The 12,987-nt window shown below is 43.8% G+C and overlaps 1 protein-coding gene across 1 annotated transcript in view; it reads right to left on the reverse strand.

The window, feature by feature from the left end:
• The window catches only part of LOC124777744 (hemocyanin-like), a 55,846-nt gene that overhangs the window by 21,026 nt on the left and 21,833 nt on the right, over positions 1–12,987 (reverse strand). The window contains exon 6 of the mRNA XM_047253245.1: positions 5,457–5,618. Within this exon, the coding sequence (XP_047109201.1) occupies positions 5,457–5,618 (162 nt within the window). The remainder of the gene's footprint in view (positions 1–5,456; positions 5,619–12,987) is intronic.

The following is a 12,987-nucleotide window of genomic DNA, read 5'->3' on the forward strand; positions in this document are numbered from 1 at the left end:
TGCGTAGGATCCTACGGTCTTGGCGTGCATCCGTGCGTCGCTGCGGTCCGGTCCCAGGTCGACGGGCACGTGCACCTTCCGCCGACCACTGGCGACAACATCGATGTACTGTGGAGACCTCACGCCCCACGTGTTGAGCAATTCGGCGGTACGTCCACCCGGCCTCCCGCATGCCCACTATACGCCCTCGCTCAAAGTCCGTCAACTGCACATACGGTTCACGTCCACGCTGTCGCGGCATGCTACCAGTGTTAAAGACTGCGATGGAGCTCCGTATGCCACGGCAAACTGGCTGACACTGACGGCGGCGGTGCACAAATGCTGCGCAGCTAGCGCCATTCGACGGCCAACACCGCGGTTCCTGGTGTGTCCGCTGTGCCGTGCGTGTGATCATTGCTTGTACAGCCCTCTCTGTCCGGAGCAAGTATAGTGGGTCTGACACACCGGTGTCCATGTGTTCTTTTTTTCCATTTCCAGGAGTGTAGTATATGATTGCCGCGCTGATAAAGCTGGTTCCCTGTAAGATCAGCAGATGTCAGGAGCGTGCATACACGCTACAGTCTCAAAATCGACGACGGTGTGCTTTAGTCCCTTATGGTTCTCAGTGCCTCATTTGTTTGTACTGAAAGTCTGTACAGTCGCTGTACTAAGCATCGATATCATATAGATCTGCGTTCCTACAGACAGCAGAATCATCCGCGAGCAGGCTTAAGGTGCTTCTAACTTGAATCACCGGAACAGTGGTTTACATCTTGAACAGAAAATGCCATATACACTGTGGTGACATAGGCCGTGGGGCACCTTCTAATATTGGTCGGACCTGCTTTTTCCCGGAGTACTGCAGCAACTCGACGTGACGTGGACTCAACAAAACGTTGGAAGTCCCCTGCAATAATAACTGAGCCATGCTGCCTCTATAACTGTCCGTAATTGTGAAAGTGTAGCCGGTGCAGCACTTTGCGCACGAACTGATCTCTCGATTTTGCTCCATAAATGTTTGATGGGATTCATGTCGGACGATCTGTGTGGCCATATTATTCGCTCCAATTGTCCATAATATTCTTGGAACCAGTCGCGGACAATTCTGGCCCGGTGACATGGCGCATTGCCAGCCATAAAAATTCCCGTTTTATGGGAAAATGAAGTCCGTGAATGGCTGAAAATGGTCTCCAAGTAGGCGAACGTAACCATTTCCAATCAGTGATCGGTTCAATTGAACCGAAGAACCTTTCAAATTCCTTGTAAACACCACCAGCTTGCAAAATGACTTGTTGGCGCAACTTGAGTTCATGGCTTCGTGGGGTCTGCGTCTCACTCGAAGCATACCATCAGCTCTAATAAATTGAAATCGGGACTCATCTGAGCAGCAAACGGTTTTCCCGTCATCTAGGGTCCAACCGATAAGGTCACAAGCCCAGCAGAAATACCACAGGCACTCACGTCGGCCGCCTGCTGCCATAGCCCATTAACGCCAAGTTTCGGTGCACTGTCCTAACGGATAGGTTCATCGTACGTCCCACATTGACTTCTGCGATTATTTCACGCAGTGTTGCTTGTCTATTAGCACTGACAGCTCTATGCAAAGACCGCTGCTGACGGTCGTTAAGTGAAGGCCGTCGCCCACTGCGTTGTCCGTGGTAAGAGGTAAAGCCTGAAATTTGATATTCTCGACATACTCCTGACACTGTGGGTATTGAAATACTGAAGTTCCTAACGAGTTCCGGAATGGAATGCCCGATGTGTCTAGCTCCAACTACTATTCCGCATTCCCGTCGTGCGGCCATAGTCAGTGCATAAACCTATTCACATCAGTCATGTGAGCAGGAATGACAGCTGCACCAATGCACTATCCTTTTAAAACTTGTGTACGTGACACCAATGCCATCTGTATATGTGCGTTCCGCATACCCATCACTTTTTTTTATCTCAGTGTAATACTACCTTGTGCAACTCTAACAATTTATTTTACATCTGCCGATTTCGGGTAGAACGGTGCATTGAATTCTGCTAGGAATTCATAAATATGTGACAAATTTCATACTTTATCGATTTCTTATTGGTGCAGCATCTTATCGTATGAACTTGCATTTCAATACAATTATATTATGTGTAGCATTGTTAGAAGGCGGACTAGTCATTAGAATGAATGAAAACGAGCAAGGCAAACAGCGAACTAAGTTAAGAAAAGGTGCGATAGCCGTAGTATAGCCTGATGTAAAAAATTAAAGCAACAAGCCGCTGTTTCTTCGTCCTGTGTCTAATTCACGATACAATCGTACAAACTGTCAACCAGATGAAACTCATTCTGTCAACCAGATGTCTGTACGACCGTGTTCTGCACGGAGGAAGGCATTCCGGTCAATGGGCAACCATGGCAACGGTGACGTCAGGGTGGCTATGGAACTAGATAGTATTTGCCGGGCAGCCTCACATCCACAGTCGCTGTGCACACAAAAACGTTGCAACATGGCATAGAGAAGATGTCTGCCAGACTCTCTGCGGTGGAGGGCTAGAGAAGGAAAGGAAGCAGGACAGTCGCAAACTGATGTGGCCCGATGCCTTGGTGTGAATTGTTCTTTTATTTGTCGGATGTGGCGTCAGTGAATACGGACCGAAATTATATCCCGTAGACCAGGGCAGGGCCAACCACGTGTGACTCCAGAAGAGAGGATCGTTATTTGGCTATAAGGGCACGACGGTACGGCCTTAGTACTGCACGGCAGCTGGAATATGACCTCACAGCATCCACTGGACGTGTTGTATCGAGGTAAAGAGTGTAGAGAAGGTTTCGGCAGAGGGGGCTTTATTGTCGGACACCTGTTGTATGTCTACCTCTGACGCGTCTTCACAGAAGGGAACAACTAGAGTGAAGTCATCAACATGCCACCCGTGTGGTCGAACAGTGAGCCAATGTCGTTTTCACAAATTAATCTGGAGAGTGATTCTCAATGGATTCGAATCTGGAGGGAGCGTGGAACACGATTTCGGGAGCCAAACGTTGTGGAAAGAGACCGATATGAAGGAGGATCCATAATGGTGTGGGCAGGGATTATGTTGACCACTCGAACACCTCTTCGTGAAATTGTACGGGTGAATCGGCAAGGTTTAGCTGCTGTCAGGTATTGTGACGGAATATTAGGTCTTAATGTGCGATTGTTGCGAGATGCAATGGGCCCAGACTTCGTATTGATGGACGATAGCCGGCCGAAGTGGCCGTGCGGTTCTAGGCGCTGCAGTCTGGAACCGCGAGACCGCTACGGTCGCAGGTTCGAATCCTGCCTCGGGCATGGATGTGTGTGATGTCTTTAGGTTAGTTAGGTTTAACTAGTTCTAAGTTCTAGGGGACTAATGACCTCAGGAGTTGAGTCCCATAGTGCTCAGAGCCATTTGAACCATTTGATAGACGATAATGCTCGATGTCGTAGAGCAAGCGTGGTTGCTGTTTTCTTGGAAACGGAAGATACCGTACGCATTGCGTTGCATGCTCATTCTCCCGATTTGAATCACATAGAGCATGTCTGGAATGCACTAGCGAGACGGCTTGCATCACGTCACCATTCACCACCCACTCTCCAAGAATGCGTGCAGCTCTGCACGAATAATGGGCGTTATTGCCTCAACATGAGACTGATGACACAATTCACAGCATGCCCCTTCGTCGTCAGGCCTGTATTGGTGCCAGAGGTGGTCACACCCCATACTGAGCACATTAACCAGTTGTCGAAATGTGTGTGCAAATCCTTTAAGTTGTAAAAAACGAACAATGTCTACCGTTATACATGTTTTAGTCACTATTTTTATCTGCATCTACATCCATACTCCGCAAGCCACCTGACGGTGCGTGGTGGAGGGCACTTTGAGTACCTCTATTGGTTCTTCGCCGCGTGGGATTCGCCGAGTGGTCTAAGGCGCTGCAGTCTTGGACTGTGCAGCTGGTCCCGGCGGAGGTTCGAGTCCTCCCTCGGCCATGGGTGTGTGTGTTTGTCCTTAGGATAATTTAGGTTAAATAGTGCGTAAGCTTAGGGACTGATGAACTTAGCAGTTAAGTCCCATACGATTTCACACACATTTGAAAATTTTTTTCGGTTCTCCCTTCTATTCCAATCTCGTATTGTTCGTGGAAAGAATGATTGTCGGTATGCCTATGTGTGGTCTCTAATCCTCGTAGGAGGGAGCAATACACTGCTTGACTCCTCGGTGAAGGTATGTTCTCGAAACTTCAACAAAAGACCTTACGGAGCTACTAAGCGTCTCTCTTGCAGAGTCTTCCACTGGAGTTTATCTATCATCTCCGCAACGCTCTCGCTATTACTAAATCATCCTGTAAAGAAGCGCGCTGCTCTCCGTTGGATCTTCTCTATCACTTCTATCAACCCTATCTGGTACGGATCCCACACCGGTGAGCAGTATTCAAGCAGTGGGCGAACAAGTGTACTGTAACCTACTTCCTTTGTTTTCGGATTGCATTTCCTTAGGATTCTTCCAGTGAATCTCAGTCTGGCATCTGCTTTACGGATGATTAATTTTATATCGTCAATCCATTTTAAATCACTCCTAATGCCTACTCCTAGATAATTTATGGAATTAACTGCTTCCAGTTGCTGATCTGCTATATTGTAGCTAAATGATAAAGGATCTTTCTTTCTGTGTAATCGCAGCACATTAGACTTCTCTACATTGAGATTCAATTGCCATTCCCTGCACCATACGTCAATTCGTTGCAGATCCTCCTGCATTTCAGTACAATTTTCCATTGTTACAACCTCTCGATATACTACAGCATCATAAGCAAAAAGCCTCAGTGAACTTCCGATGTTATCCACAAGGTCATTTATATATATTGTGAATAGCAACGGTCCTACGACACTCCCCTGCGGCACACCTGAAATCACTCTTACTTCGGAAGACTTTTCTCGGTTGAGAATGACGCGCTGCGTTCTGATACCTAGGAACTCTTCAATCCAATCACACAATTGGTCTGATAGTCCATATGCTCTTGCTTTGTTCATTAAACGACTGAGGGGAACTGTATCAAACGCCTTGCGGAAGTCAAGAAACACGGCATCTACCTGGATACCCGTGTCTATGGCCCTCTGAGTCGGGTGGACGAATAGCGCGAGCTAGGTTTCACACGATCGTCTTTTTCAAGACCCATGCTGATTCCTACAGAGTAGTTCTCTATTATTTACGTTGTTTCTACTTTACTAACAACTGTTTATACCGTTTTGTGGTAAAATAAACGCAACCTTGCAAAATGTACGTTTGTTGCTTTCATTTTGAACACCACTGTATTTTAATACAGCTGAAGGAAACTAGTTCTCCTACATTATAAAGATAGCTAGAGGAAAAGGGTACCCTGACAAGGGAAAAAGTCATATATCTTATAAATGGTACTCTGAAGCGAGATTACAGGTATGTAAAAATAGGAGGGGTGGCGACGGGACGTGCGAACTCACCCCGTAGCGCTGGTCGGGGTCGACGATCTTGGAGAGCAGCACGTGGGCATCGTTGTGCAGCTGGCCGTAGTACAGTGGGTTCACGCTGTGTCTGGACGACTCGATGATCTCACCCAGCACGTTGATGCCGTCCGTCTCGTTCAGGTACAGCACCCCCGTCGGCTGCGGCACAAGCAAAGCGACATCAACTCACACGACGGCGAAAGCAGCTACAACTACATCTGATGACCACTCTGCAATTCACACTTAAATCACTTCATAAAAGCAAATCTTCCGGTCCAGACTGTATACCAGGTAGGGTGATGTCGGAGTATCCTGATGCAATAGCTCCGTATTTAACAATCATATACAACAGTTCGCTCGACGAAACATCCGCACCCAAAGACTGGAACGTTGCACAGGTCACACCAATATTCAAGGTAGGTAGTAGGAGTAATCTACTAAATTACAGGCCCATATCGTTAACGTCGATATGCAGCAGGGTTTCCGAACATATATTGTGTTCGACCGTTATGAATTACGTAGAAGAAACGGTCTATTGACACACAGCTTTAGATAACATCGGTTTTGTAAAACATAACTACGTATCTCTTTAGTCACACGAGGTGTTTAGTGCTATTGACAAGGAATTTCGAATTGATTTCGTAGTCCCAGACTGCCAGAAGGCTTTTGCCACTGTACTTCGCAAGCGGCTTGCAATCAAATTGCGTGCTTATCCAGTTCTGTGACTAGATTCGTGATTTCCTGTCACAGACGTAACAGTTCGTAGTGACTGACGGAAAGTCATCGAGTATAACAAAAGTGATTTCTAGCGATCCCCAAGTTAGTGTTATAGCCAGTCTCTTCTTCCTTATACACATAAACGATTTGAGAGACAATCTGAGCAGCCGTCTTAGATTGTTTGCAGATGACGCTATCGTTTATCTTCTAGTAAAGTCATCAAAATATCAAAACAAACTTCAAAAATATTTACAAAAGATATCTGTATGGTGCGAAAAATGGCAACTGGTTCTGAATAATGAAAAGTGTGTTATCATCCACATGAGTGCTAAAAGGAATCCACCAAACTTCTGTTGCACGAGAAATCAAATCTACAGGCCCTAAATTCAACTAAATACCTAGAGACTACAATTACGAACAACTAAAATTGGAAGGAACCCAGAAAACGTTGTGGCGAAGGCGAATCAAATAATGCGATTTATAGGCAGAACACTTAGAAGATGCAACAGATCTACTAAAGAGACTGCCTACACCACGCTTGTTAGTCCTCTTTTGGAGTAACGCTGCGTGGTGTGGGATTCTCACCAGATAGGACTAACGGAGTACTTCAAGAAAGTTCAAAGAAGAGGAGCACGCTTTGCACTATCGAGAAATAGGGCAGGGGGTGTCACTGACATGATAGAGGATTTGGGGGTGGCATCATTGAGACAGAGGTGTTTCTCGTTGCTGCGGATCTTCCTACGAAATTTCAATCACCAACTTTCTTCTCCGTATGCGAACATATTTCGTTCATGGCAACCTATATAGGGAGAAACATTCATCATTACAAAATGAAGGAAATCAGAGCTCGCACGGAAAGATATAGGTGTTTGTTTCTTCTGCGGGCTGTTCGAGAGTGGAATAATAGAGAATTATTGTGAAGGTGGTTCGATAAACCCTCTGCCAGACACTTCAGTGTGATTTTCAGAGTATCCATGTACTTGTAGATGGCATAGGGTTTACAGAACCGTTATCAGACTATTTCTTTACCGCTCCACTCTCTAAGAGCACTTGCGCTAACTGAAAAAGAATATTTCGGCATGGGCAACGATTTCTCTTATTTTATTACGGTCGTTATTTCTCCATATGTGTGTGAGAGCCACCAAAATATTATCACATTCGGAGAAGAAAGCTGGTGATTTAAATTTCCCGGAAAGATCTCGCCGCACTGAAACCCGCCTCTATATGAATTATTATGTCCCCAATTAGCACATCGCATCCGTGACTCTCTCTCCCCTATTTCGTGATAAAGTTAAAGGAACTGCCTTTCTTTGAACTTCATTGGTTTTTTCCGTCAATCGTATCCCAGGACAAGTGTAACGTAGACAGCGTCTGTAGTAGATTAATTGCATCTTGTGAGAGTTTTTCCAATAAAACACTATTTTATTTCACCTTCCTCAGAAAATTTTTTATAGAATGGTTGCAATTCAAGTCATATTTGTGTGATACTTTCTGACAGAAAATCACAGATTCTGTTGTACAACTGAGACGATACTCCATAGACAGACAATTTGATAAGAAACTCCTGAGGGACTGGGTCAAACGCCTTCTGGAAATCTAGAAATACGGAATCAAATTGAAATCCCCTGTCTATAACACTCATTACCTCGTATATATAAAGAGATAGTTGTCTTTCATAAGAAAGATATTTTCTGATTGTTTGCTGGTTATGTGTCATTAGATCGTTTCGTTGCAGGTATTTCATAATACTCGAACACAATATATGTAGCAAAATCGTAGGGCAATTCGATAACTATTAGGAGTTCTTCAGTGCATCGAGATGAGGACCTCGACAGCTTTACATGCTTGGAGAGTCCAACGTCAATGCAGTTCCCATCTGAAGAACGTAAAAATTAAGAACGAAATACGAAAAACACATTTATAGGTGCGTCTATCTGTCTGTCTCTCTCTTTCTCCCTATCGCTCACCCACTCACACACACACACACACACACACACACACACACACACACAGCTTCACACTGCTAGAAAGGAATGAATATTACGTACCTATGTCCCGTCTGAAATAAGGGTTAGGGACGTAGCACAGAGAAGAGAAAGTGCCTAAATCGACTAAGGAAAAAAATGAAAATCACACAGAACACAAATCTCGTTAATTACGGTTGGGACTGGATCTCAACCGTCCCGATTCATGCCTCATTAACGTTTGCGCACGGCGTACCGAGAGAACCGTACATAAGCCTGATACTTCTCAGAGTGTGAAACACATTCTAAGTTGAACGATTAATTGATAAACGAGAAACTGGACCCATGTGTCAGACTACTAACAATCATGTGTACGCCGTACACTAGACCACGTACTTCATTAAATTTGTTATGAACGCGCGACTTGTTTGTCTCTGTAGTTTGTACCCAGAACTAACCTCATAATGGGGAAAAAAGTGTGATCTTACACACAACGAAATAACCGAGCAACGTATTTGCAAACATCGCCTCAGCAGTTGCCTAGGAAATCAAGCTCTCTTTATTCACCATGAGCTCTGTGTACTTGGAATGTTGTATTGTACACATTAAAATCCATTATATTGATGACGCCACGTAATGAGCGTACGATGTACTGTTGTTTACCGAAATACATTTATTCCTGTTCTCATGTCATTTCACAGTTTCATTACGCATCAAAGCAGTGTTTTCAGATTCCACGTTAAATGAACGCGACAATTTAAAACCTTACGCTCATATAGGATTGCGTCAATTCGTTATGAGTCATGGCCTCCTAAAGCTTATCGGAAAGCGAAAAGCATTCAGCTGCGATGAAACAATCGCGCAGATGGACGTTTCTGCTTTACAATTTTTCAGCGTTTGGAGGTGATAAATTATTTCGCCAGGCCAACAACACTGATTGTATCACAGCGCTCGGAAAACAGCAACAGCCTTTTTCATGCAATCCTAATTACAGATTCCGAAATTTTCGTCGAGTAAGGAACACTAATTTGATTACATTTGCTTCGTATGGGTACTCCAGTCACTATAACTGCTTCAATAAAGCAGTATTAGTACCTTCGTATTAACCCTCGTTCATTAATATAAGTAGAAAGCTACTATAATTACGAATGTTTTAGAGTCGATATCTTTGATGAAGGTTTGGCAAATAACCCGAATTACTTGGCAGTTCTGGCTCCGACTTTCTAATTGCAAATTTGCATCACTGTAATTTTGATAGAACCTCGGAAGGCCTATGGAAGGTTGTGAAATAACGTGGCTTGTTTGCCAAGTATTTTTCTCAACACCTTCATAATTTTTGAATGAACGCTGTAAATAACTTTCAATTATTTAATAAATATTTTCTGTGTCACTGTATTGCAACATTATTTTTATACTTGCTTGCCTGAGGTGATGAGTTTTAGCTCTGAAAATGTGCAACAGTGTTTGACTTCTCAGACAACACTTGTCTCCTCGCAATCTCAAACAGAACTAACGTCAGTGACACCAGTTCTTCAAAATGTTACTAAGACGTAATTTGACGGCTTACTAAGTGGAACCTACGATCAATAGACCATTTTTCTGGTGCTTAATGTCAAATTTAGGGAAAAGTCAACACTTAAATTAGCTCTTGATATGGCAGTAGGAGGGTCGATCTCACGTCTTCCATAAATACTCATCTATTTGTCAAACCCGATTTATTAACTTCAGAAAAATTCTAATACTGAACGGTAACTTGTCATTTTATACATGATGATTTTTCCACTGTGTACAAACTCTAGGGATTGATCGATGAGACGATATGGAACAAAGGTCTAATGAACTTATATTCGGAAATACATGGTTTCCATGCTAGAGACCATTTATTCAGTCATACATTGTTACAGAGACTGCGGTCTAATAAGCGCTGTACGATGCAGCCGCAGTTACATTATGTATTGAAAATGGTTTCCATGTGCCTCAACGTATGTGTGTACGCTCCTTAGCATGTTCTGTCTCACACGTTCACATTGACCAGGATGCATCGGAAAAGTGTCAAAGGCAACAGAAATACGTTGCTCCAGTGTTTCCACATCTGGAATGGTTTCTGCATGCATGATACTTTTGAGATGGCCCCATAACTAGGAATCGCACGGGTTGAGATGTGTTGCAGCCATCTAACATTTCGAATCATCAACGGCACTTTCTCCAGCAGGGAAGGCAAAGCCACCCGCAAGAAACGCCGATAGTTCCGGCCTGTTAGGCGACGTGAAAGGAAGACTGGTCCCAAAATACCGCCGCCAATTACCTCGGTCCACGCATTCCAGCTGCACCGATGCTGGTGATTCGCTGTCACCATATCACAGGGGTTCTGCATACCATCCCACAGATGACTGTCATGGAAGCCGAAGACACCACTTCGCGGAAAGGTGGCCTCATCTGTGAATAGGATGGATGACACAAATCCGGGAACCATGGTTGTTGGTGAAGAAAGCAGTGACAAAACTGCTCCCGAAGTGAAAAGTCTGTAGCTAGTAAACCCTGCACATGCTGTAAGTGATAATTGTAGTAACGATTGGTTCAAAATGGCTCTGAGCACTATGGGACTTAACTTCTAAGGTCATCAGTCCCCTAGAACTTAGAACTACTTAAACCTAACTAACCTAAGGACATCACACACATCCATGCCCAAGGCAGAATTCGAACCTGCGACCGTAGCGGTCGCGCGGTTCCAGACTGTAGCGCCTAGAACCGCTCGGCCACCCCGGCCGGCAGTAACGATTGTCTTGGAAAATATTCCACACGGTCATCGGGCTTACTCTGCACTGGCGGGCCAACTGCCTGGTACTTATACGGCGGTCGTCTTCCACAGTGTTAATCACATTTTCCTCCAAGTCTGGTGTCCGAGCATTTCGGGTGCGTCCTTCATGACTTCCTGCTTCGTGAACGTCCTGTCTCAGACAAAGGGCGAGACACTATCGAAGACGTTGAATCCTCTGGTTGTTGTCGGCAGGGATAGATCTCGCGATACAACCTTGCTGCCCGCCGCCACTTGTCATTTGCCTTTCCGTAAGTAAACGCTCTGTCAGCACGCTCTGGATTCGAATACGGACCCATTGTGTACAACGCTGTATCACATCCACTGCACAGCGAGCCAGCAAGAGAAGTGAATCGGACACAACATTACCAATTACTATGGCAGGAGAGGGCGCTACGGCATGACGTATGTAGAACAATACCACCCTTTAGGAGGAAACCATGCATACTGGGACTGTAGCTGCGTGGTACAGAGCGTATTAGACCGCAGTCTCTAAAACAAAGTATGATTGAATAAATGTTCTCTAGCAACGAAACCATGCATTTCCGGATGTAAGTTCATTAGACCAATTTTGTTCCGTATTCCTTCGCCGATCAGTCTCTTGAGTTCGTACACGGTGGAAAAAATCACACTGTATGCGAACGTTTAAATTCTGCATTTGTTCGGTCGTATTGCCGTCTGTTGCTTTATATTTATTGAACGTATTTTAATTCCATGTTTGCAACTACTATGGTGACAAAAATATGCATTTTTTGTAGTTCCAAGGACGGAATTAAAATATGTTCAATAAATATTTACTTTTACGTCCTCAGGTCGTAAAAATAAAGAGTTAAAGAGATAAATATTTTCCATAAATGTAGAGAATAACGAAAACAAAGAAATCTGATCTATCATCAGTTTTATCTATTTTCTGGTGTCACAACTGATGTCTCAGACACTCTCATCTGTTATATTCATTAACCTACGATCGTAGAATGTAAAAATTCATATCCGTACTTTAACTTCAACGTCCATATACCGTTTAAGTCAGTGTCTCGAATAAATTACTTTGTGGGAACCAATTCCAGTCAGAGTAAAAACGGATCAACACTTAATACCCATGTATCAAAGTTCTCTGCGAGTTTGGCAGGGATGGGAAACATACCACGAAATGCTTCTTGACAAAACAGATAGAAAATGGAACAGAAAATCATAGACTCTCCTTGGTTGTAGACTGAAATTTTACGGTAAAAATTGCGAAGAGAAGAAAAATGGATTCCTCATTTTTTAAGTGCTTATTCTCAACAGGGGGCAGCATCGATTAGGAAGGTGGTATCTGTCTTCGTAAGCTTCATTATGTATTCACTCAGTTAGCTTCATTTTTGATCACTAAGTATAAAGTGAAATTAACAACAACGCACGAGGAATAAACGTGTGTTAATTTTTCTCTTTAACCGCACTCTTCCCATTGATCGTTTCCAACCTAGGATCCGACTGAGTCTAGAAGACACGTTTACAAGACAGGAAACTCAGAGTGTTCACTATCAGCATCTCTTAATATGAAATCCTCTGCATACTGACAGAAATATTAATCTGTTCCATCAGTGAAGTTGGGGATGTAATAAGTGCAAAGTTTGAGATCTTTCAGAAGGATTGCTCGGGAAGCACAGTGGAAGCGCAACAAGGCGCCGTTACGTTCTGGGCTCTTCGATTTTCTTCATACTTATGGAACTAGAAGGTCAGTGCACGGCTATCAATTTTTAAAGCAGTATGTCGCAGTTCTCGTTTGAAGATACGGAGGTTTCCGAGCGTTGTTACGTATAGAACTTTTGTAACTTATTAACGTAGTCGCTGTTGGCTGTCTAGCGCGATGTTAGTTCACTGCTGGAGTCGAATCTCGCTACTTGCCAACTCCTCTTTGCTTTTATTTAACTTCTTTAGTTATTATGAAATGGAAACGCTAATTAACAAATATTGATCAAACTGTTTTAAAAGAAATACATCATTTTATTTTTAACTAACAACCGCATGGAGAGAAATTAGATTTTTTGCA

This window comes from Schistocerca piceifrons, chromosome 2, assembly GCF_021461385.2.
Source record: "Schistocerca piceifrons isolate TAMUIC-IGC-003096 chromosome 2, iqSchPice1.1, whole genome shotgun sequence".
Lineage (NCBI taxonomy): Eukaryota > Metazoa > Arthropoda > Insecta > Orthoptera > Acrididae > Schistocerca > Schistocerca piceifrons.